The sequence below is a fragment of the Bos grunniens genome, chromosome 24 (genome assembly GCF_055505025.1).
Source record: "Bos grunniens cultivar Pamir isolate PY7600 chromosome 24, Bosgru_T2T1.0, whole genome shotgun sequence".
In the NCBI taxonomy this organism is placed as follows: Eukaryota; Metazoa; Chordata; class Mammalia; order Artiodactyla; family Bovidae; genus Bos; species Bos grunniens.
Genome location: NC_141188.1, coordinates 34,814,431 through 34,839,715, shown reverse-complemented (window position 1 = coordinate 34,839,715; position 25,285 = coordinate 34,814,431). Strand labels below are relative to the sequence as shown.

The 25,285-nt window shown below is 44.5% G+C and overlaps 1 protein-coding gene across 23 annotated transcripts in view; it reads right to left on the bottom strand.

Annotated features, from left to right (window-relative positions):
• SLC35D4 (solute carrier family 35 member D4) overlaps positions 1-25,285 on the bottom strand; it is a 120,525-nt gene that overhangs the window by 31,077 nt on the left and 64,163 nt on the right. For 15 of the 23 annotated variants that reach the window (XR_015153807.1, XR_015153814.1, XR_015153813.1 and 12 more), the window contains 3 exons: positions 23,510-23,544; positions 16,993-17,062; positions 11,807-11,900 (listed from right to left, as the gene is read on the bottom strand). Coding sequence is in view for 12 of the 23 variants with exons in the window: in XM_086372977.1 (XP_086229103.1) it covers positions 11,807-11,900; positions 16,993-17,062; positions 23,510-23,544 (199 nt within the window). In the remaining 11 variants the exon portion in view is untranslated. Of the gene's footprint in view, positions 1-11,806; positions 11,901-16,992; positions 17,063-20,909; positions 21,035-23,509; positions 23,545-25,285 lie in introns of those variants that run through there. The other 8 variants (XR_015153810.1, XR_015153815.1, XR_015153818.1 and 5 more) reach the window with 3 other exon arrangements.

The window sequence follows — 25,285 nt, the reverse complement described above, 5'->3', positions numbered from 1 at the left end:
ATAACATAAATACAGTAAAGTGCACGACAAGCTTAAATTTTAAGTGTGGGGCTTGTTGAATGTTTACATCTTTAAACACCCATGTAACCACCACCAGATAGAAAAGAAACCCTTTCAGCATCTCACAAGGTTCTTTCCCAATCAGTACATCCAAACCACTTTTGTGGCTATAGGCTCTTTTATTGCAGTGTACTGGTCCATTGTATGGCTAGAGCAAAATTTATTTCTTGACTGATGTATGGACTACTTCCTCCAGATTGAGGCTGTTATGAGTAAAACTACTGTGGATATTCCTATTATGGATTTTTTTTAAAAAATAAGTCTTACTGACATAGAATGTACATGTTATAAAATTCACCCTGTTAAAAGTGTACCATTCAACAGTTGTTTAGTATGGGAAATTCCGTGGAGGCCCAATGGTTAGGACTCACTGCTTTCACGGCCATGGCATGCGTTCAGACCCTGACTGGGGAACTAAGGTTCCACAAGCTGTATGGTGTGGCAAAAAAAAAAAAAGTTTTTTACTCTATTCAGAATTGTGGGACCATCACCTCTAACTCCCTACCACCGAACGTGCCTTGCTGCGGGTATATGTCTTCATTTCTCGTGGGTATAAACCAAGAGTGAGGCTGCCTAGTCATAACAAATCTTGTTGAGCTTCAGTGTTTTCTAAACCAGGCATTATTTCAAATCCTCACCCACACTTGGTATTGTCAGTCTCTTTAATTTTAGCCATTCTGGTGGGTGTGTGGCTCTACATCAGATTTAAAACCACTTCTGTCTCAAACCCCCACTCTCTGACAACCAAACTAGCACAGACTGAAAGCTGCATTTCCCTGCTGAAGGCTCATCCATCAACCTTTAGGACTGCTGCTTCCTCTTTTGCTTTCTTTTTTAGAACAGACATCTGTGACTTCCAAAATGTTAGATCAAATGATAAATCAGGTTCCTTGAGTTACTTGAAAGAAGAACTTTAAAACCTATGATGCCACTTGAATCTGGTCATTTTAATTTCCTCTTGACACTAGATTGTCAAACTGGAACAAAGCAGAAGTGAAGGTTTTCTAATGATACAAGTCAGCAGCTCTCAAATTGTAGCCAAATCCAGAATACAAAGAGTACTTCAAACATTTCTACATCTGCAAGGGAAAAGCTTATTCTTTACAATTAATATGAGCAAACTTTAACTGCTCAACATATATTATTTCCAGCAAAGGTCCGTGTAGTCAGAGCTACGGTTTTTCCAGTAGTCGTGTACGGATATGAGAGTTGTACCAAAAAGAAGGCTGAGTGCCGAAGAATTGATGCTTTCAAATTGTGGTGCTAGAGAAGACTCTTGAGAGTCCCTTGGACAGCAAGGAGATCAAACCAGTCAATCATAAAGGAAGTCAACCCTGAATATTCATTGGAAGGACTGATGCTGAAGCTGAAGCTGTAATACTTTGGCCACCTAATGCGAAGAGCCGACTCATTGGAAAAGACCCTGATGCTGGCGAAGATTGAGGGCAGGAGGAGAAGGGGATGACAGAGGATGAGATGGTTGGATGGCATCACCGACTCTATGGACATAAGTTTGTGCAAACTTTGGGAGATAGTGAAGGACAAGGAAGCCAGGCATGCTGCAGTCCACGGGGTCACAAAGAGTCAGACAGGACTAAGCGGCTGAGCAACAACAACAGTACATTATTTCATGTAATCCCTGTAATATTTCTGTGAAAGTTATACAATTATTCCCATTTTACAGATGAGAAAACTGATATATCCAGAGGCTAAGGAATCTTTTCAAAGTTACATTGTTGGAGAGTGGGATTTTTTTCCAATCCTCTCTGTCTCCAAAATTCAGGGCTCTTTGTCACTTCCCTCTGCTGTCTCATCTTCTCAGCCTGGACTGTGACAGGTCACTCTATGAATCTCTGTTGAATATATCAACTTCCCACAGAGCAACTTGAAAAATTCTTTTTCAGGGAAAAGAAAACCCTCATAGGAGGTGTGAGTATTGAAATGGAGTCATGATTATATAATTCTTAGAGTGAACAGTCAACTGTCTAAGCATAACTTGAAAATAAGATTAAGCGTGACCAGCTTCACAAAAGATGTGTTAGGACTTGACTGGATCTGAGTGGTTCACATGGTGAAGCTCAACTCAGATGTCAGAGCAGGGATACACCAGTAGAAGAAGCACCATTTCTTCCCTGGGCTCAGAACTGGGCTGGTTTTTCCCTTCAAGTGAGAGAGACATGCTCACCACCTCAAGGCTTGCATTCCTATCTCAACCCTACTGTAAGCAGTGTTGTTACTCCTGTTCCAAACTGCCAAATGTATGCTCCCCCCTGACTACGCCAGAGCTGTTTACTTCTGTGCATCCTGAAAATGTTAGGATTTGGTGGGAGGGAGGTTCAAGAGAGACGGAATACATATATACATGGAGCTGATTTGTTTTGCTGTATAGCAGAAACGACCACAACGTTGTAAAGCAATTATACTTCAATAAAAAATAATAAATGAAAAAACTCTATAAGGGCCTATGGGAAAAAAATCTAAGAAAGAGTGGATACATATGTTAATATAGGCACAACTGACTCACTTTGTTGTAGAGCAGAAGCTAACACAACACTGTAAACCAACCATGTCCGCAGGTGCATGCTAAGTCCTGTCCGACTCTTCTGACCCCATGGACTGCAGCCCGCCAGGCTCCTCTGTCCATGGGATTCTCCAGGCAAGAATACTGGAGTGGATTGCCATGCCCTCCTCCAGGGGATCTTCCTGACCCAGGGATCAAACCTATTTCTCTTGCATCTCCTGCATTGGCAGACACATTCTTTACCACCAGTGCCACTTGGGAAGCCCCAGATCAACCATACTCTAATAAAAAAAAATTTTTTTTAAGATAAACAATACAGGATTGTTAGGATTTGGGGGCTCAACACTTTGAGAGGGAACGTTTTGGCAATTATTCCATTTCCCTTTTCGTTGGAATACACTTGATATGTTCTGTCCTTCACAGATAGCTAGAACACTCAAGACATTAGAAAAGAAGTTCATTTCAAATAACTGAAGGAGGGGTGTCTCCCTGTATCCCCTGCAACACCCCCAGAAGTCACATGACAAGAAGACAGATGTGGAAATGTAGCCAGAGACAGCCTGTTCCTCTCATAACCAACTACCCCAAACCCCCAGGTGTGCACAGAAACAATCAAATACAATTACACATGTGTTCTAACACGTGGTCAAATGTGGTCTAGCTTACATAATATATGCTTCCCAGATGGTGCCAGTGATAAAGAACCCGACTGCTAATGCAGGAGATGCAGGTTCAATCCCTGGGTCAGGAAGATCCCTTTGAGGAGAGCGTGGCAACCCACTCCAACATTCTTGTCTGGAGAATCCCATGGACAGAGGAGCCTGCAGGCTACAGCCCACAGGGTTGCAAAGAATTGGACACAAATGAAGCGACTTAGTACATCTTACATAATATCAGGCAATTAACTGTTGACTGTAAAAAACCTTTTCTGCCACATGTTTGACTAACAGATTGGCTGTTTTGGTGTCACATAACAGCTTGTGTTCAATACTGAACTGCCTGGCCTTACAGACTGACGCAGCCTACTTAAGAGAAAAACAAAAACAGCATCAGAAATCTTAACCTAAAGAACCACTGGGTCACTTTAAAGTGCTGATGGAGAGTCGGGGTGAGGGGGCGGGGTGGGGTGTGGAGCAAGTTTGGACTACTTTTTGTAAGGGAGGGCATTTTCAACAGAAAAAAAATGAGCAAATGACTATCTATGCAATGTTAGTTGCTCAGTCATGTTAGTTGCTCTTTGAGACCCCATGGACTCATGCTTCTCTGTCCATGAAGTTCCCCAGGAAAGAATACTGGAGTGGGTTGCCTTTCCCTTCTCCAGGGGATCTTCCCTGACCTGGGGATCGAATCTGGGTCTCCCGCATTGCAGGCAGATTCTTTATCATCTGAGCCACTGGAACTTTAAGCAAATTCCACTTTGGGGGATAAAACAGGAGAACAAGTATGGGGCAAGATCCAGTGGGGTACTTGGGGCCCCCGGGGGGCCAGGTCACCAAGATGTCTCTAAGGCATTGTGGGAAAGAGAAGTTATTTGCCCAAAATGGCACCAAGTAGATGTCTACTAAGTTTTTCAAATCCACATGTTATTCTTTTCTATTATCATGTGTCAAAACTTCGCTTTCCCAGGACTCCCCTAGTGGTCCACTGGTTAAGACTCCAAGCGCCCAATGCAGCAGGCCTGGGTTCCATCCCTGGTTGCAAGTAAGACCTGGCACAGCCAAATATTTTAAAAAGCAAAACAACAACAAAAAACTTAGCTTTCCCATAATGAAAGTCTGCTCCTTCTGATTTCCCAAAAACTGCTTTATTTTATTAGCTCTGACTGCCAGCTCATTCTCCAATGACACAGGCCTGAAGCTTGCCCTCTGGTTTGGGCACATACAGATGGTGAAGTGCACCCTGCTAATTCCCTTGTGTCCAGCCATACCCTGCGGAACTTGGATCTAATGACCGGGACAAAAGATTTTCATAAGGAAAAATGAACTCAAACAGGATGAATGGCACAGCTAAAGACAGAGGCACATACATTATAAGAGCATAACTGGGGGCAGAGGAAGGGACTCTACAAGATATGTGCAGAATTGTACCTTTATTTCTGATCTGAGTGCACAAGTCTGCAAAGATGCATAAAATAAGCATTCACTCAGCCATCATTTATTGCATCCACAATGAACCATGGAAACATCAATTTATTCCCACAGTGGAGGCCTTGTAAACTTTCCCAATTAACTGCTCTTTGTATTGCCAAAAACTTTAGGTATTATAAATTATCTTGGATACTGACAGAATTCCTATAAACCTTGCAGTCAGAACATGGGCAGAAATTCCGGGTATTTCCTTTAAAGCAAATTCATTCAGGTCAAAAGTTGAGAAGTCCAGAATCGTTATCACATTTTTGCAGCAGAGAACACTGTGATGATCAATGGCACTAAAAATAGCCCAGAAAAAAATCAGGAGTTCATAATCGGAAACAAGAAAAAAAAACAACCTTATCCAAAATAGCAAAATGTCCATTAACATCACTCACTTCCCTAGGAATTATTTTGACAAAAGGAAATGGAATTTAATTTTCCCCCCTCAGTCCAAAACTGTATTTCCCCTCTCACATGTCCTCTGGGAAAACCTTGCTTATAAACGAATAATTCCCAGATAACCAGCTTCTTGCTGACTGTTTCCATATAGTTCAACAAACACAGAGCAGCTTCTGAACTTGCTATTTCATGCTCCCGTCGCCTCAGCGGTGATGTCATGGAAAGACATAGACATGTTATTATTGCCCAGTTAGAGACTGTAAAGGAAATTATGCTGCTGCCTCTAAGTTTCCATTTTCCATGAAAAATTTTTTCTCATTGCCCTAGCCACTTAGGCTGTGAAAAAGAAAAATGATTTAATTAGGAAACAGTCATGATTAGATTTCGTAAGCGTACTCTTTCAACATAAAAGTTACAGCTAAAAAGAAAAATTAAAAAAAAAAAAAAAAGCTACAGCTACATTGGGTTGAATAATGTCTTTTCATCAGACTATTCCAGAACACATCAAGGTGCTGAATAACAGCTTGAGGAAGAAAATAAAGAAATATGAACTGCTACCCAGAAAGTAATCTGTTCAAATGAGATTTTAAATGTGACAGGAAGAACAAGTGAGGAGTCTACAGAAGCTGAGAAAATAGGAAGAAATGCAAATACCAAAGTGAGGGGAAGGGCTTCCTAGGTGGCCCAGTGGTTAAAGAATCTGCCTGCCAATTCAGGAGACACAGGAGACTCAAGTTCAATCCCTGGGTCATGAAGATCCCTTGTAGTAGGAAATGGCAACCCACTCCAGTATTCTCGCCTGGAGAATCCCATGGACAGAGGAGCCTGGTGGGCTAGAGTCCACATCACAAAGAGTCAGACATGACTGAGCACACAACACCAGTAATAAACTGAGGGGAGTATCCTTCTCTTTGGGGATTACCTTTTCCCACCTAGGAAGCCAGGAAAGACAGCAACAGGCTCTCCACACCAACAGATGGTGATGAAGATGATGGGGATGATGATGATAAAGAAAAAGACGTAACTGTGTTTGTTTCAGCAGCACATATACTAAACCAGAATGACACGGAGAAGGATGACATGCAAATTCACAAAGCAAATCTATATTTTTTGTAACTACGGGAGGTAAGGCTTCCCTCATAGCTCAGTTGGTAAAGAATCTGCCTGCAATGCAGGAGACCTGGGTTCGATTCCTGGGTCGGGCAGATCCCCTGGAGAAGGAAATGGCAATCCACTCCAGTATTCTTGCCTGGAAAATCAAATGGACAGAGGAGCCTGGTAGACTACAGTCCATGGGGTTGCAAGAGTCGGACACGACTTAGCGACTAAACCATGGGAGGTAAGGGATGTTAACTAAATATATTGCGGTGATCATTTGTATATACAAATATCAGATCACTATGTTCCACATCTTAAACTAATACCGTGCCATGTGACAGTTACATTTGTATGAAACTGGGGGAAAAAAAAAGTTTAAGAGTTGTACAGAGTAGGAAGTAGAAGACAGAGAAGAACTAACACTCTGTTCAGTGTAGACTAGAACCAGAGACAGCAAAGTGTGATGGGGATCACAACTGTACTTCCAGGATCTTTCTGCAATCTGTGTGTGTGTGTGTGTGTGTGTGTGCAAACAAGCATGTATGCACCAGAAACTGAATCTACATCTATTTCAGAACCTGAAGGATTTGTTTACTTGCCACTTTCTCGGAAGTTCAAGGTATGACTTCATGTTAAGCTCTGAAACTTTCCCGCAAATACATCAGAAAAAAAAAATTTGATGGAAAAAATTGTTATTTAGAAGTTATGAAATCTGTGTGATTCCATTATAAAAGACACTAGGCTGCTTCTTCTTTTTCTTTTTTGCAGTTCCACCAGAAACAACAAGCATTTCCCCCATGGTCTTGGGAGACATCTGAAAATTCCAAACACCAAACCATCACAGCATCTGTTGAGGACATTTTCACAAGTTCATCCTATACTTAAAACACGTTGAAACTCACTTAGCCAAGCTTCCTTCTCAGTTCAATATCTTGGCAATAGGTCAAGAGAAATGTCAACATGTCACTGGGAAAAAGGAAGATGCCAGGTCATGCTCCCGAGACCTGGCCAAACAACCTGAGCAAGAGGAGGTCAAAACTCAGAGCAATTCCTATCCGCTCAAGGGTTCTTCCTAAGGATAAATCAAAACAAGGCTGCTACTTCCCAGCACAGCCTTCTCAACTCTTTTAAGAGAAACTCCTAAATAGAAAACAGTTCAGGACTGCAGTCCTTTTACTACACAAGGATGTGTTGTTATGGAGACAGCTCTGCAGGCTCCCTTGGCAACCCCAGTGTATAATTAAGTCTGGTGGTCACGGAACAGCCAGAGGTGGTCTCCATGGAGACCAACAAACACACATTTTCACAGGCACAGCAACTGCTCTGAATCAATGACTCTTTATATAGGCAGAAAAACATTGTGAATGGTACATCAATTGCATCTTTTGTTAGGCAGTGTCTCATGAAATATGCTGTACGAGAGTCTATTCTCCTGAGCTTTGATCTCTGAGCAGAGTCTGGAGCAGGCAGTTCCCAACTCAATTCACAGTCTAGAACCAGCAAATACAAATGGAAAATGCAGACTCAGGAAATCACTGGTTAATCTGGTAGAAGAATTAAACCAGGGGTCGACAGGGCCAAGGAGGGCCTGTCAGCTGCCTGATACTCACTATTCCAGGGCTGTCTAAATATTACTCAACCCTCTCTGAACATAGACATTATTATTATATTTGTTTACAGATGAGAAAACAAAGCGCACACCTAGAAAGTGTGGCCGAGCTGGGACTCAGAGCTAGTTCATAAATTCAATCTTGTTCAGGGTTTGAGTGATTCTACACCATGCTCTGTGTTTGCATAGCACTCCGTGGTTTATCCTTACATGCATTATCTCACAGGGGCTTCTCAGGTGGTGCTAGTGGTAAATAACCTGCCTTCCAATGCAGGAGATGCTGGAGACACAGGTTTGATCCCAGGGTTGGGAAGATCCCCTGGAGGAGAGCATGGTAACCCACTCCAGTATTCTTGCCTGGAGAATCCCATGGACAGAGGAGCCTGGTGGGCTATAGTCCATGGGGTCACAAACAGTTGGACATGACTGAGCATGCATGCAATAACAGCAAAAAACAATAACAAAGACTCTAAATAAGAACACAGAGGAACATTCTGGTATAATCTTTATACATATCTTATGGCATTTATACATAATATATGTATGGCCTTTATACATAATCTTCCCCAGGAGAAGATGGAACTTGATAATAGAGATGAAAGAAAGTCTGATGGCTAAGTGGTTTCCTACTTTATTCTGATAAGTTCTATGAAAGACTTTTAAAATCTGGCACACGTTTTACTAAGTAGGCACTGACATTCAACGATATGGTTCCCAGCAGATCTTCATCACAGATAATCCTACAATTGGATGTAGATGCCATCAGCATTTAGTCCCAAGTATGAGACATTCCCTGTCCAAATCATGTTTTTTAATTTTCTTTTTATCTTCTGGTCCAGATCCCTTGCTTTATGGACAAAAAAACTGAGGACTAAAGGGGTTCAATGCATCGTGATCAAAGTCAGTCTTTCCTCTCCTGAATTCCCGAGAATCCCAGTTCCTTTGCCATGTAACTCACAGAACAGCCTGGCTACCTTCCCATGAGTGCACGTGTGCTCAGCCATGTCTGACTCTTTGCAACCCCATGACTGTAGCCCACCAGGTTCCTCTGGCTTGATTTGTCATTTCCTCCTACAGGGATCTTCCCAACCCAGGGATGGATCCTGCATCGACACCATCTCTGGCACTGGCAGGCAGATTCTTTACCACTGAGCTACCTGGGAAGCCCTCTACCTTCAAGTAAAGCCCAGGAAAAGGGTTTTACATTTCACCCCCCGCCACACACACACACTCCTTCTACTTCCCTTTGAAACTTATTTTCCAAATTTTCTCCTCATTCTCTAGCATCATGAAATCTCTGTATCAGGGTGTCTCCTTTTCTACTTTCAAGCTCGCCCAAGTCCCTCTTTTCCTAGAAAAGAAGTTATCTTCATTAGCTCTGCCCACCACCAGTCACAATCTTCTCTCCACATCTTAGGTATTGTTGAGTGTTTATGATCCCCCTCTGCCCGACTCCCACTTCTGCCCTTTTCCTTAAACTGTTTCCGCAAAGCTTAGCAAAGTGCGTGCTGTAGACTCTTCTTACTGTGGTCACTTTGACCTTTGGGTGGCATTCTGCTTTACTCCTTACAATTCTCCTTTAGACTTCCCTGCTCTGAACTTCTCTGATCCCCTCTACCTTCCAGCTATGACTTTTCTTTCCTGCTCATTATTGGCCCCTAGTATCTAAGTTTCTCCCAGGCTAAGTCCTAGGACTCTGCTCTACTCTCCCCAAATCCTTTCACTCTCTTAGTGAGCTCCTTGATGGATAGGTTTTCTTGATTTCAACTGCATCTTTCTACAGGCGAAGCTCAAATGGACAAATCCCTGAACACTCATCTACATTTGACCCCATGTTTCCAACACAAAAAAGCTCCATGCAGATGTTTTATCACTATACACATCTGTCTAAAATGTATATCGCCAGCTTTCTCCTAAAGGATGTTCTTTCATAACCACCCCCATTTCTGTGTGTTAAGGCCACAGATCTCATTTGTCTCTAGCAAAAACTTTGGACTCACTTTGTCACCTTCCGTATTCATCACTGGGCTTCCCCAGTGGCTCAATGGCAAAGAATCCACCAGTCAGTGCAGGAGATGCAGGTTCTATCCCTGGGTTGGGAAGATCCCCTGGAGAAGGAAACGGCATCCCACTCCAGTATTCTCATCTGGGAAGTCCCATGGACATAGGAGCCTGGTGGACTACAGTCAATGGGATCACAAAGAGTTGGACACGACTTAACCACTAAACAATAACAAACAACAATATTCATCATTCCTTTGTCCAAACTATCCCCCAAATCTGTCCTAAAATGATCTGAGTCTTTGTTAGCTAATTTTATCACATCACATAACAGTTATAGGACAAATTGTATAATTAAAATTTATTTTCCTTCTAATTATAAGTCAGGCTTCCCTGGTGGCTGAGTGGTAAAGAATCTGCCTGACAATGCAGGAGATGCAGGACACTCAGGTTCCATCCCTGGATCAGGATCAAATTGTAAGTCAAGTTTGACCTTTCACCTTTCTTCCTGCCATCTCTACCTTGATTCACCTCTCTTCTAAATGCTTGGAAGTCATTTCCAATCTGTCTTAAGCACTGTCACCTTATTAATCTGCTTAAAACTTTACCCTCAGGGGACCTCCCTGGTGGCCTAGTGGTTAGGATTCCAGGCTTTCACTGTCATGACTCCGGCTCAATCCCTGGTCAGGAAACTGAGATCCCACAAGCCATAAAGTGCAGCAAAAAAGAAAAAATTACCCTTGGTCAGTCTCATTCAAAAGTTCACAATGCTCTCTATGGCTTGGCTTTTAGGGACTCCATTTTCTCCTACTCCTCCGAAGTTCCTCCCAATGTAGTTAAATATATTTCTTCCCATACATGCACACCAATGTTCAGTTCAGTTCAGTTGCTCAGTCGTGTCCGACTCTGTGATCCCATGAACAGCAGCACACCAGGCCTCCCTGTCCATCACCAACTGCCAGAGTTCACCCAAACCCATGTCCATTGAGTCGGTGGTGCCATCCAACCATCTCATCCTCTGTCATCCCCTTCTCCTCCTGCCCTCAACCTTTCCCAGCATCAGGGTCTTCTCAAATGAGTCATGGCAGCAGTATTTACAATAACCAAGACATGGAAGCAACCTAAATGTCCATAGACAGAGGATGGATAAAGAAGATGAGATACATATAAACAACAGAATATTACTCAGCCATAAAAAAGGGAAATAATGTCATTTGCAGCAACATGGGCAGACCTAGAGACTGTCATACTAAGTGATATAAGTCAGATGGAGAAAGACAAATATTATATGGTATCACCTGTATGTGTAATCTAAGAAATAATACAGATGAATCTATATACAAAACAGGCTTACAGGCATAGAAAACATGATTACTGAGGGGGGAAAGGGGAGGGAAGGATAAATTGGAAGATTGGAATTGACACGTACACACTGCTATATACAAAATAGATAACTAGTAAGAACCTACTACATAGCATGCATTGAGAACTCTACTCAGTACTCTGTAATGACATATATGGGAAAATAATCTAACAGTGAGTGGATATATGTATAACTAACTCACTTTGCTGTACAGCAAAAACTAACACAATATTGTAAATCAACCATGCATGTGCCTACTAAGTTGCGTCAGCCTTGTCTGACTCTTTGCAACCCCATGAACTGTAGCCTGCCAGGCCCCTCTGTCCATGGGATTCTCCAGGCGAGAATACTGGAGTGAGCTGCTATGTCCTCCTCCGGGGGATCTTCCCGACCCAGGGATCAAACTTGTGTCTATTGGAAGGATTCTTTACCATCTGAGCCACCAGGGAAGCCTAAAATAGGCAGAAGCCCTCGGAAATTGTTACCCAAACAAGTGAAGGATCAGATGCAGGGTCAATAACTAGAGACGAGTCCCTGAAGACCAACCTGCAGCACATGGGCTCTGAGAACACTGGACACAAGAGCTCCTGAGATGGGTTCTCCACCCTCTCCCTCCCTCTTACCTTAGCAAAGAAAATCCAGGCTGCGCACTGCCCTGGAGCCATAAGGCTTTTTAGCTTCATGGTGCTGAACATGAGAAAGAATCCTAAAAATCCGCTGCAAGGAGAAAATAGACTTTTTTAAGTGAGATGTCTTCCTGTGAAAGTGAAAGTGAAGTCGCACAGTAATGTCCAACTCTTTGTGATCCCATGGACTGTAGCCTACCAAGCTCCCTGTCCGTGGGATTTTCCAGGCAATAGTACTGGAGTGGATCGCCATTTCCTTCTCCAGGGGATCTTCCTGACCCAAGGATCAAATCCGGGTCTCCTGCATTGTAGACAGACGCTTTACCATCTGAGCCACCAGGGAAGTCCTGTAGCCAGTAGCTATTTTCTGTGACATTTTTTATTTACCTTACAAACATTAGTCAATTTTTAGTTATGACAACACCTCTATCTCATCTCTGTTTTTCAGTGATCTCTGGATAAAAACATCAAAAGTTAAAAAAAAACCATTAACTCTACTATGCCAAGGAGCTATGATGAGATCATTTCCCTGGAGGTGGGGAGGGGGTATAGAAATCTGGGAGATCTCTGGGTAAATCATAAAAGAAAAAAAAATCTGGAGGACAGTATCTCCTGCTCCCTCTTATAATACTTCTAGAGTTTGGTGTTTGCCAAGGCAGAGCTTCAGCTTTTTTTTTTTTTCAAGCAAAACAAACTGTTAGGAAAAGACTTCCAAGGAAATGTTCATCATATGAAGTCAGAGGGTGTGGACTGGCCCCTGGGTTCAAGGTAAGAACTGAGGGAACTCTGCTCAATGGTAAGTGGCAGCCTAGATGGGAGGGGTGTTTGGGGGAGAATGGATAAAAGTATGGCTGAGTCCCTTTGCTGTCCATCTGAAACAATTGCAGTATTGTTAGTCAGCTATACTCCAATGTAAAATAAGACGTTTAAACAAAAAAGAATCTAAAGGGGTTATTGTTGTTCAGTTGCTAAGTCGGACTGCAGCACCCCAGGCCACCCAAATCTCTTGGAGTTTGCTCACACTCATGTCCATTGAGTCAGTGACGCCATCCAACCATCTCATCCTCTGTCGTCCCCTTCTCCTCCCACCTTCAATCTTTCCCAGCATCAGGGTCTTTTCCAATGAGTCGGCTCTTCGCATCAGGTGGCCAAAGTATTACAGCTTCCCCTTCAGCACTGGTCCTTCCAAATGAATATACAGGGTTGATTTCCTTTAGGATCGACTGGTTTGATCTCCCTGCTGTTCAAGGGGAAGGCTGCATAATAGAAGTCCCCCAAAACAAGGGGATCTACACAGAACAGACGCATTGGGAATAAAGCCTGAAAGAGCCCTCACTTCCCAAGGGGACCTGAGACTGGCCTTCCAGGGGTTTGACCTCTATGTACCTCCTCCTTTGTCCTTTCAGGGGTGTGGGGTGCCATCCTGCCATCTGACCTCTATTATGGGCGCTGGGGTGTGGCTCCCACCCAGCTCATGAGCCCTGAGAGGGAGGGGTCCCATCTTGGGCGTCTCTGTATTTCCTGAACAGACTCAAACAAGGTGCCTTGGTCTCAGCAGGCATTACATAAGTGTCTTGACAGGTGTACTTAGAAGCGGGTTGAACTGATTAAACACACCTAAGGCCAGATTTCACAGAAATGCACGCCTTCACTTCATTAGATTTGATGAGCTCACATTCTTGGGGCAGAACCAGAGATGGGGATTAGGTTTCCTCTGTGTACAATCCAGCCCATTTGGCCTAACAGCCTGCAAAGTTTGCACAGGTCTGTCTCTGCAGGCGCGGGAGCCGGGAGCCCAGCCCGCTCTGGATTAAGGCATTGAGTCACCCCACAGGAGCCCCTGTGGGGAAGCAGGAGGCTGGGAATCCAGTGACCTGCAATTCTGTTCCTGGCTGTGCTCACCGACCCTTGTAACCTTGACCAAATCCCCATTTTCTTCCCCTTTTTTTCTTGCCCCAGGTTCGGTGCTATGTTCTCAAAGCAGGAATAAGGATAGTCATTTCATCCCACCTGAAGGGAATCAGATCTTCAAAAGAGAAAGGCTCCCCAGCCCCGAGTCTCATTTTACTAACAAGCAACTAAGGCAGAGACACAATTAGGGTCCAGGTTTCCTGGCTCTTCCAAAGCTCTCCGTGGCCCTTCAGACCTGTGGAAATGTGCTCCCAGCTGGAGAGACAGAGTGAGGTGCTCCGGGTCCCCGTGACTGTGAGGCTGGCAGGGGTCAGTGAGGTGGCTGGCCCTCCAGGGTTCCTCTTGGTGGCATCCATGCCCCGCAGCCCCAACATCACAGGTGCCTGGCTCTCCCCACCATACCTCAGTCCACTTGGGGCTCCTCCTGTCCTCTCCCGAGGGCATGGTTTCATGTCGACCCTTCCCCTCAGCACAGACTCTGCGAGGACTCAGCTACTCCTGGTCTGTGACCAACATGCTCCTGAAAGTACCCATGAGTCCTTCCCATCACCTGACTTCCATGTCGGTTAATAATTTCTAAATGATTCATGGGTCCTGCCCTCATCCAGCTCTTCTACTTCCAGCTTGCCTACCCCTCGATGTGGAGGCAAGTCTTAAAAAGCACTGGGCGGACCCCAGGAGTGAGGGAGCCTGGGGCTCCCTGTTAATGGGGCCTCTGACCCCTCAGGCCTCCATGACCCCTCCTGAGCTCCCCCAGGACCTCTGAAGGTGACCGCTTGTAGTCTGAGATACAGTTATAGGGGAGCCATGAGGTGATGTGGGGAAAATTGAGACATTCTTTTTTTTTTTAATTTTACTTTTTTTTTTTTTTTACTTTTTGGCTGTGCTGGGTCTTTGCTGTTGCACACAGGCTTTCTCTAGTTGCAGCGAGTGGCGGCAGTGGGGGGGCTACTCTCTACTTGCAGAGCATGGGCTATAGGGCATATAGGCTTAGTTGCCTCACGGCACGTGGAATCTTCCCAGACCAGGGATTTGAACCTGTGTCCCCTGCGTTGGCAGGTGGATTCTTAATCACTGGACCAACAGGGAGTCCCGACACATTCTTAAAAGAGGGTAAGCTCTGTGTGTGCTGAAGTGAGATGTAGAATGTAATGGAGAGTTAAACTAACTCAAATAAAGATTTCCAAATCTTTTAAATGAAAAAACCTGATTTTTCATGTTGGGTTATGAGACAGATTAAAAGGGACAGAAATGGAGGCAGAAGATCACCCCACAAAGCCATCACCCATGGGCTGTGAACTCTGTTGCTCTGATCAAATTAACCAAACCTGATGCCCTCCCTCCACACCCTGGTCACCCAATACAGCCAAATAACCAGGCTCAAAGGGAAGCAAGCCCACGGACACTCACACCACAGATCCAAGCTAACAGGCAAGTGACAAGGCCTGACCAAAGAGACAGGAGCTGAGAAGATGAATTCTGTCAGTGCTTTCCTGAAACGTCTCTGAGGATGATTTTTTTTTTAAATCATTCTAAGGCTCAAATGCAGAAGAGTGTTAGCACTTAGTCATGTCTGACTCTTTTGCAACCCCATGGACTGTAGCCCACCAGGCACCTCTGTCCATGGGATTCTCCAGTCAAGAATACTGGAGTGGGTAGCCATTCCCTTTTCCAGGGGATCTTCCCCACCCAGGGATTGAACCTGGGTCTCTTGAAACTCCTGCATTGCAGGTAGATTCTTTACCATCTGAGCCACCAGGGAAGTCCCAAATGCAGGAGCATACTCTATAATATTGAGTTTGTGTGTGTGCTAACACACCCCCATCAGAAACAGCACCTAGCCTGCATATCAGCTTTTTGACTCTGTGAAGAATCACTGCTTCACGAGGCACAATCTCTTTTGTGTGGGAACAAGTGGTCTGGCTTTCATGCAGCAATTGCTCTTGGTCTGTTGATATTCTATTTACAGATAATAATACTGCCCACCATTGCTGGGCTGGGCAAGATGCTTAGAACTTTATGTACCTTATTTAATACACACAATCATCCTGTATTGGTATGACCTTTTCATTTCACAGATGAGAAGACTAAACTAAGGTTTGAGAGAACTAGGATAACTTGCCCAAAGACACAAAGGAGCAAACAGCAAGGGTGGAATTCAACCCAAGTGCAGTTTTTCAAATATATCAGAATCCATGTTTTTGAGACTTCCCTGGTGGTCCAGAGCCTGACGCTGCACTCCCAATGCAGGCAGCCTGGCTTTGATCCCTGGTCAGGGAACTAGATCCCACATGCTGCAACTAAGACCTGGTGCTGCCAAATAAATACATAAGAATGTTTTAAAAAATAATGATAAAAAAAAAATAAAGAATCCATCCTTCGGGATCATCCACAGAAGCCTTTCCATTTCTCAGCACAAGAAAGTCAAGTGAAGTGGGGCTCCTGCAGGAAAGAGGGTGGGTAGGATGGGATGAACTTCTGTTTATCAGTGATGCTCAGACATTCAGTCATGTCCAACTCCTTGCAACCCCATGGCCTGCAGCCGGCCCCGTTCTTCGGTCCATGGGATTCTCTAGGCCAGAATACTGGAGTGGGTTGCCATGCCCTCCTCCAGGGGATCTTCTCGATCCAGGGATGAACCCATGTCTCCTGCATTTCCTGCACTGGCAGGTGAATTCTTTATCAGTAGCACCATAAATGCATCCATCTAATTGGTCCACATCTCTGATCCTTCCCAAAGCCAAATATCAGGGATCACCTTGTGCTCTAGACAGCTCCTAGCTGTTGGTGTCAAAATCTGTCTCTCAGAGTCTTAGGGTTCAGTCAAGGTTTTTTGGAGTTCGCCCCTTGGAAACAAGAGAGAAGTCAAGGCAGAAGCTGACAGGGTGTGAATCTGCACCCGAATCTTGCCTTGAACTGAATCAGTTTCATCATTTTTACATACTGAAGTTCTGTTTAAGAACTGCTTGTGGGAGAGAAAAAAAGTGGGAGAGTTCTCTCACTCCTGCAATTCTGAAAACCGCTACTCTGGCCAAGAAAATTATTCAGGACAGGGGACCTCGCAGGTCCCAGGCCAGCTCTGAGCATCCAAGAATGTCCTTTAACAACCCTCTGATGGCCGAGGGGGGAACCTTCCTCATTGGCACTGGGCACCATTTTCTTTTGCTGCACATTCAGACAATGGGCAGTGAGCCTGGGCTTCACAAAGACACAGGTGGTAGTACAGAAACATACAAATCCACAGTGTGAGGGGCTTTACGAGCTGGGATTACCTGGCACAGCAGCTGCCATGGAATCTGTAGAAATACAGGAACGGAAAGTCCAGGACGCTGAAGAGATCACCTGGTGGAAACAGCAAGAGCTAACACACATAGTCCGAAAGCCCCCTGTCCCCTGCCCTCAGCTGCCCAGAAATGCACTGTATCAGTGAATTCACTCTAGCACTCGAGGGTCTCTGTCATCAGCACTGTCTTAATATATTAATAATAGTATGATATGCTGTGCTAAGTCGCTTTAGTAGTATCTGACTCTTTGCGACCCCATGGACTGTAGCCCACCAGGCTCCTCTGTCCATGGGATTCAGTCAAGAATACTGGAGTGGGTTGCCATGCCCTCCCCCAAGGGATCCTCCCAACCCAGGCATCGAACCTGCGTCTCTTCTTGTCTCCTGCACTGGCAGGCAGGTTCTTTACCACTAGAGCTACCTGGGAAGACCAAGTATGATGACAGTTATGACCCATTTAGTGAGAGCCTGCCCTGAGCAGGACTCTGTGCTAAAAGCTTTCCGTACATTGTTTTTTTCAATCCTTGTAACAATCTGTGAGGCTTTCTTATCCCCATTTCAACTGGAGCTCAGAGAAGTGAAGTGTCTGAGATTGCACAACTTTTGAACTCTGGAGCCAGAACATGGACCCTGGTCACTCCAAACCCTAAGATCTTTGCTCTTCACCAGGCAGCCACCTCTGCCTCAGCCAGACTATAGGACAAAAAGAATCTTTTTTTTTTTTTAAGATTTTTCTATTATTTTTTTTCTTATATCTAAAAAAGGATCATGAGTGTATGCCTCTGACATCTTTTCTCATTTTTGTGTTTTAATTACCAAAGAGAGCAGGGGCCAACGGCCATGCATACTCATTTTAGTTTAAGGTCCAAAGGGTACATTTATTTCTAGTGAAGTAAGTTCATTCTTTTAGTTCCACTTGGTGCAAGAGGAAAATCACACATATTGGCTGCTTCCCTCTCTGGAATTTGAACTTCGTCACAAACAAGAAGTCAGGAGATTAAAAAAGCAGAAAGCCTTCCAAAAATGTCCAGAGAAAAGGAATTAAGCATTTCCACGGCAGATAGCCTAATCCTTCCAAATCTCGGATTTCTGAGATTCTGGAGGCGCCAGGTCTTCAAGACCCCCAGGCTTGAGTCTGTCTCTCAGTTCTGGATGGTCTGGAGCCAGAAAGGCTAATTTTCCTGAGTATTCACAGCATGGCAGTGGCAGTGGAACATTCTTCATCACTTTTTCTTTTTTTAATTTTTTAATTAGAGGATAATTGCTTTACAATTGCTGTATTGGTTTCTGCCATACACTAACATGAATCAGCCATAGGAATACACATGTCCCCTCCCTCCTGAACCACCTCCTATCTCCCACCCCATCCCACCTCTCTGGGTTGTCACAGAGCACCAGATTTGAGTTCCCAGTGAACTTCCACTGGCTGGTACTAATGAACCTATTTGCAGGACAGCAACGGAGAGGCAGACACATAGAACAGACTTGTGGACAACGGGCGGGCGAAAGAGAGGGTGGGATGAATCGTGAGAGTAGCATTGAGACATGTACATTACCGTATGTAAAATTAGACCACTAAGCTTATTAACCAAGAGTTTCAGAACAAGAGACACAGTGCGTGCTACACTTCCTCAGCCTTACATGATCTCAAATGGTCCCTTCGCTGTTCATTTGAAACTATCACAAGATTGTTGATTGGCTATACCCCAATACAAAATGGTTTTGGTGTTAAAAAAAAAATTACATTTTTAAAAAATGATCTCAAATGACTCCACCATCAACTGGGAAAGAAAGGTGTGAATTCCATCTCTCTGGAGGGTTGCTTTTTTTCTACCGTAACTATCATGATTTTGTTTGGTTTGGTTGGTGCATATGTACCTGTGTTTAAAGTGAGAGGGTCTCCAAGGATCTGGTTTTCTTACGGCCCAGCAAAAGGCTAAGAATTTTGTTTCTCTTTATATTCGGCCCCACTGAACACCTCTGTCATCTACTTGAGACTTATTTGGGTGGAGGCACTTTGTAACCAACATCAGGCCCAGATGTGTAAAGCGCATGAAGAGCTCCACTGCTTCTGAAGGCCCTTTCCTTCCAGAAGAGACAGCCAGGGTAGCCTTGAGCATCCGGATCCTAGTGGGCGGCCCCAACCCCCTGCCAGGAGGGTGGAAGGATGTTCTCCGAGGCTTTGTTCTGTCTCTTTAGCGGCTGTTGGTTCTTGGCTTTTTCCCAACCTCCCTTTCAGAGTGAGGGAGACTGCAGTGCAGTCAGTGTGATCAGGAGGACTAGGCAGAAAGGAATACATTAAACGCAAACCTCATATTTCCCTGGGTGCTACCGCCTCACTCAGGGGAGGTGAACTGGGCTCCTGGTGCCCAGAACAGGGAGGTGGGGCAAGAGGAGATATTGACAGCCCAGCCCAAGCTGTGGAGGGATCTGCAGGGCAGTGGAGTGGTCATGAGTAGATAGGAAGGGAGGAAGATAAAGCAAAAAAATCACCATCCTAAGGAATTGACAAGTTACATAATAATCCTCACCCAAATCCTAAAAAATTGATCATATAAATTATTGAGAGCAAAAGAGAGCATAGCTGGCTCTTCTCGTTGAGCCACTTCTAAAACCTCCACACATTTGTCATGTTGATCCCATGAAGGTTTCTTCTGGAACCATCCTGTTCTTGACGAATCTATGATTCTACGATTCTATGATTATTCATCACTTGTATCCACTGTGTTAGGGCCATCTCTGACAAATAACAAGTGCTAGTCAACCAAGAGTATCCGGGAGACCTCAACACCTCCTGCTTTCCCTACAGAGAACGTTCCAAACACTTTCCCCTTGGCTCTGCGGGTCTTCAATCTCAAGTTTTGTGTTAGTCGCTCAGTTATGTCCAGCTCTTTGTGACCCCATGGACTGTAGCCCACCAGGCTCCGCTATCCACGGGATTCTTCAAAAAAGAATACTGGAGTGGGTTGCCATTTCCTTCTCCAGGGATCTCCCCGATCCAGGGATGAAATCTGGGCATCCTGCATTGCAGGCAGATTCTTTATGGTCTGAGCCACCAGGGAAGCCCAATCAATCTCAAATTGACCCCTAATGCTTCCCCTCTGACTTTAGCTGGCCTCTTTTTTCACTTTAACAGAGAGGGTGCACACAAGCTTCTCAACTGTGCTACAAAGTTAGCCCTGAAGATCTTGCCGTATGTGGCTGGCTGGACCCAACCACATAACAACTAAACCCAGGAGCCTAAAAAAGGTGTGCTGCGGCTTCTAAGTCACTTCAGTCGTGTCCGACTCTGTGCGACCCCATAGATGGCAGCCCACCAGGCTCCGCCGTCCCTGGGATTCTCCAGGCAAGAACACTGGAGTGGGTTGCCATTTCCTTCTCCAATGCATGAAAGTGAAAAGTGAAAGTGAAGTCTCTCAGTCGTGTCCAACTCCTAGCGACCCCATGGACTGCAGCCTACCAGGCTCCTCCGTCCATGGGATTTTCCAGCCAAGAGTACTGGAGCGGGGTGCCATTGCCTTCTCCAAAAAAGGTGTAAGGGTGCTCAAAAGACAGCACTCCTTCACCGCTAGTGTAGAACACCCACTTTAAGCACAAAGTAAGTGGTCCAAGCGTTGTAAACTTGTCTTGTGGCATCAACACACAGCTTACACACCAAGGTCTGAGTTAAGCCTTCATCCTCATACTCCACGGTTAAAATTCTGCTGACTCTCTGAGGGAGTGAATCCCATCTCTCTGAAGATAATGGAGCATGAAATTGCTATAGTGAAAAGTGTGGCAATGATCTTATTACATCCAAGAACAATTGATATTTGAACAGCAGGAAAATTTCCTCTCACCACATTTTAGTCCTCAGAATCAGTGGGAAAGCAGAAGGTCAGTTCCAAGATGTAGTGAGTACTGTTGGCTTTATCTCAGTACTAGCAATAGACACCAGGTGACAAGGTCATTTCCGGTCAGATTCCTGCAAGTCCTCCTGCCCTTCTGTTTCTATGAAATGTTCTCTCTTGAAAATGCCACCGCAGAGGGACCTCACACAAAGAGGAAATGCAAACTTTCAAACAGAGGAAGGATTTCTTTTCCCTACTCTTATCTAAAATAGTCCCAGGGGAAGCAAGGTTCCAAGATTCTTGGAGCTTCTGCATGAACTGTGACTTTGAAAGGTTAGGAGACGTAGACCCCACTCACCAAGAAGCAAACCAAATGCCTGAAGGGGGAGAAGCATCAGGGTCTGCACCCAGGACACGGAGAACTGTCTACCTGGTCCCTACCTACCGCCCTGTCCCAGTGTGTCCCAAAGGTGTGTGTCAAAGCCGCACCATCTGCATCACAGGAAAGCTTATCCTTCCAGCTACTCAGGACTGAGTGAGGAGGGCAGCTCAGTCAAAAGCACTACTGAGAGGCCATCACCCACCTGGCAGAGCAGCTAACATAAGACAGACAACACCAAAGGCTGGTGAAGACACGGAGTAACCGGAAGTCTCATGCATTATTGTGCATGCTGCCATGCTAAGACACTTCAGTCATGTCTGACTCTTTGCAACCCTATGGATTGTAGCCTGCTAGGCTCCTCTGTCCTGGGGATTCTCCAAGCGAGAATACTGGAGAGGGTTTCCATGCCCTCCTCCAGGGGATCTTCCCACCCCAGGGATCGAACTTGCATCCTTTATGTCTCCTGCATTGGCAGGCGGGTTCTTTACCACTGGCTGCTGGGTGGGAGGTAAAATGGTACAAATGCTTTAGAAAATTGGCACTTTATTTCAAGGGTAAACATATGACTACTCTACAGAAATTCTACTCCTAGGTATTTATCCAAGAGGGCTGAAAATGTAAGTCTACAAAAAGTCTTTTATGAGAATGTTGATGGCAACTTTATTCATACTAATCTGGAACAATTCATGTGCACATCATCAGGTGAATGGATAAACAAAAGGTTCATACACTGGCACACTCGTCAACAATAAAGGGAACAGACTAGTGAGACATACAACAACCTGGATGAACCTCAACACTCTGCTGAACACAAGAGCCAGACACAAAAGAATCCTTCCTATGTGTTTCGATTTGTATGAGACTCTAAAATAGACAGAACTTATGTATGGTAACAGAAACCAGATCAATAGGGGCTTCTGGTGGTTGGTAAGAAGGGAGTGACTAGGAAAGGACATGAGGAGACTTTCTGGAGTGACAGATGTTTTTTATGTCTTGATAGAGGCGTGAGTTACATGGGTGTGTACCTTTGTCAAAATTGATCAAGCTGTACATTTACGAATATGCATTTCCTTTGCGTAAATCATATTTCAATTTTAAAATGTTTTGAAAGTACTACCAAATAATGAAGACACAAATGAAAAAAAGAAGAGGTAAGACAAAACCAAAAAGGATAAAGCCCTGTTTTAAAATGTCAGAAATTAACAGAAGGTATTCCCTGGCAGTCCAATGGTTAGGACTCAGCTTCCACTGCAAGGAGCACAGGTTCAATCCCTGGTTGGGGAACTAAGATCCCACAAGTGGTACAAAACGGCCAAAAGAAAAAAAGAAGGAAATTAACAGAGCTTTAAAAAAAAAAAAGAAAAAGACTGCACCCGTGGGTCCTGACTCTTACTGTGTCTTAATTGGTGCAGATATAAGGAGTCTTGAAAGCATTCTGGCTGACCCACACCCACTCTATGAGGTGGACATTTCACTTGGAAAGTGTAATAAGCAAGCAGGAAAGAATGAAGTGTCCCTCTGTCGTAAAAATGGGCTAGACTACCCATAGGGCTGGGTCCTATGAGAAAGCTAACACACTGGCAGGAATCGGAGCTGCTCAATCAGGGCAGTCCTCGGACACTTCTGGAGGAGAGGGAGTTTCTTCCCGTTTCACTTGCTTACATTTTGTAATTAACCTTATGGTCCTATGAGAACACATCACCAAGACCCATCAGAGGGTTTAGGTCAAGTGACCAGGCTTTATAAAACTGGGAAAAACTGATCTCCAAGGGATCTCCTAGATTCTGAGCTTCTATAATCTCGCACACCAAATTCCTACCTTAATATCTATCTGCCTTAATTATCTACTCTAACAAACCTGTGTGCTTTTTGAAGCAGTGGGCTGCTGTTTGAGCTGCACAAAGCTGTGCATTACACAACTTCGCTCGAAACAACTGCACTGTTTATATAGACCACAGTTTTATTTGTTACCATTTCACATAAAAGTAGGAGGAAATGGCAATCCACTCCAGTATTCCTGCCTGAAGAATCTCATGGACAGAGGAGCCTGGTGGGGGATACAGTCCATGGGTCGCAAAGCGTTGGACACCACTGAGAGACTGAGCGCATGCCCACATGCACATGGACAGTGAATTCCATGATGGAACATTAAGAGCAGTTTCAAGTATGTGGGCCATTCCTGACACCCTGGAAGGCAGCCACTTTCTCTTACAAAATTTCCCTCGGAGATTTAAGCAGGATCAGAGCACTGGGTCAGTGGGCAATGTAAGACAAACAAATAAACGAAATCTTACCTGTGGGGTGAGCTGCTAAAGCCAGGAGCACCACACTGAAAAAGAAACAGCAGACTAGTGAAGAAAGCTTCGCCAGCACTGAGAAAACAACACCCATTCTACTTGGAAATAGTGAGATTTGCCTAAAAGCAAATAATCTGCACTGAATGTTCTCATTCTGACGAAATCTAACTCATCAGGAAGAGTGTGAGAATGTCCTGAAATGTCTCAAGTTTTGGTAAAAGGGCTGGATCTCTTGTGATGATTCTGAGGGTCCACACTCTTCTCTGAGCATCAGCCATACCATGAATGATCACCATAGCCCGCTAATCTACAGAGTGTCCTTGTCAGCGAAACAAAGCAGACTCTAAATTACAAAGAGGCTGCAGCCTAAAAGCTAGCTGTTGAATGTGAGCTAAATTTACTTGTGAGCTAAATCACAAAATTAACTACAGAAGGAGTGGTAGATTTCCAAGAAACTAATCCACAGCATGACCCATGCCATTCACCCTGTGCCTGAAAACTTCCTGGACCAATCTGTAGTTGATGCTATAAGGGACGATGCAGGTCATACCTGTTTGGCTCTCTCCCATCTTCCTCTCTGGAAACCTGTCCCATCTCCCAGTGCCTGTCTACAAGCACCTTTGTGTGGCCCTAAGCCCACCTTCTATATCCTCTTCTGTCAAAACTCATGCTACCAGGCAGCTGGTTTAGTTGGAGGTAGGAATAAAACCTTGTATTCAAGTAGAACCAAGAATGTTTGTTTGTTTGTTTTAATGTTGGATGGCCTCACCCTGCAGACACATCTGAAGAGCCCAGTATCCCGGCTAGAATCTCTAAGGGAATAGTCTGGGCATCCATGGTTTTAATTTGTCATGGCTCCTGGAAGCTATAAAGTACCAGGGCTGAGAACCACTACCTCAGACCGCAGTTGGTGACACTACAGGGGAAGTAGAAGAGGCCAGTTTTACAAGGAAACCAGTGTGAGTTCAGCACTGCCCTGCCCTGCTCTTGAGTTACCTCCCAGCACCATTTCTGATTTTCTGACAGCTCCCAAAGGAGCAGCATCACAGAAAGAGGCGAGAAGAGAGGCGGGTCAGGACAAAGACCATGGAGAATAGCCACATTCTGGCCATTCAGAAGTTGTAGGTTTATAAGATAAGTGTTCACATGCAGCTGTAAAAAACATACACACCACAAACAAGACTGGAGCTTTTCTATCCTTTACACAGGCTGTCTGCTTGCTATCTCTTCTTTCTCCAGAAAGCACATACCCTCTACATACCCCATTATTCTAGCTCACTGGATCCCCTTCCACTTATAACTTCAGTAGCAGAAGTTATTGCTCTTATGGTAGGATGTGAAGGATCCCGTTTCCATCCCAAAATATCTCCCAGGGCCTGACATGGCATCCCAAATGCCATCATCAGGATCACCCCAAACGGTGACTCTAAAAGACAAGACTAGGGGGTAAAAATAAATCATTAAATAAAAGAGTTGGTTCTCTAGTCCACATCTGAAAATTTGTAAATGTAATGTCATGCCTTCCTAATTCCTACACTGTGATGGCCTTGAGATCAAGAACCATATTTTATTTATCTTTGGATCTCAAGTATTTAGCAGGGCCAGATACATAGCAGGTTCTCTCTGTGTTTTCAAACCAGCAGAGAGATCAATCCAGCAGGCAGAGGTCCAGACAGATCTGACTAACTGCAGATCTTTGGGTTTGGATGCTCAGGGCCTGTGGCAAATCGAATCTCAGCCCTGGTTTACCTTCTTCACTTGTACTGAAAAGAA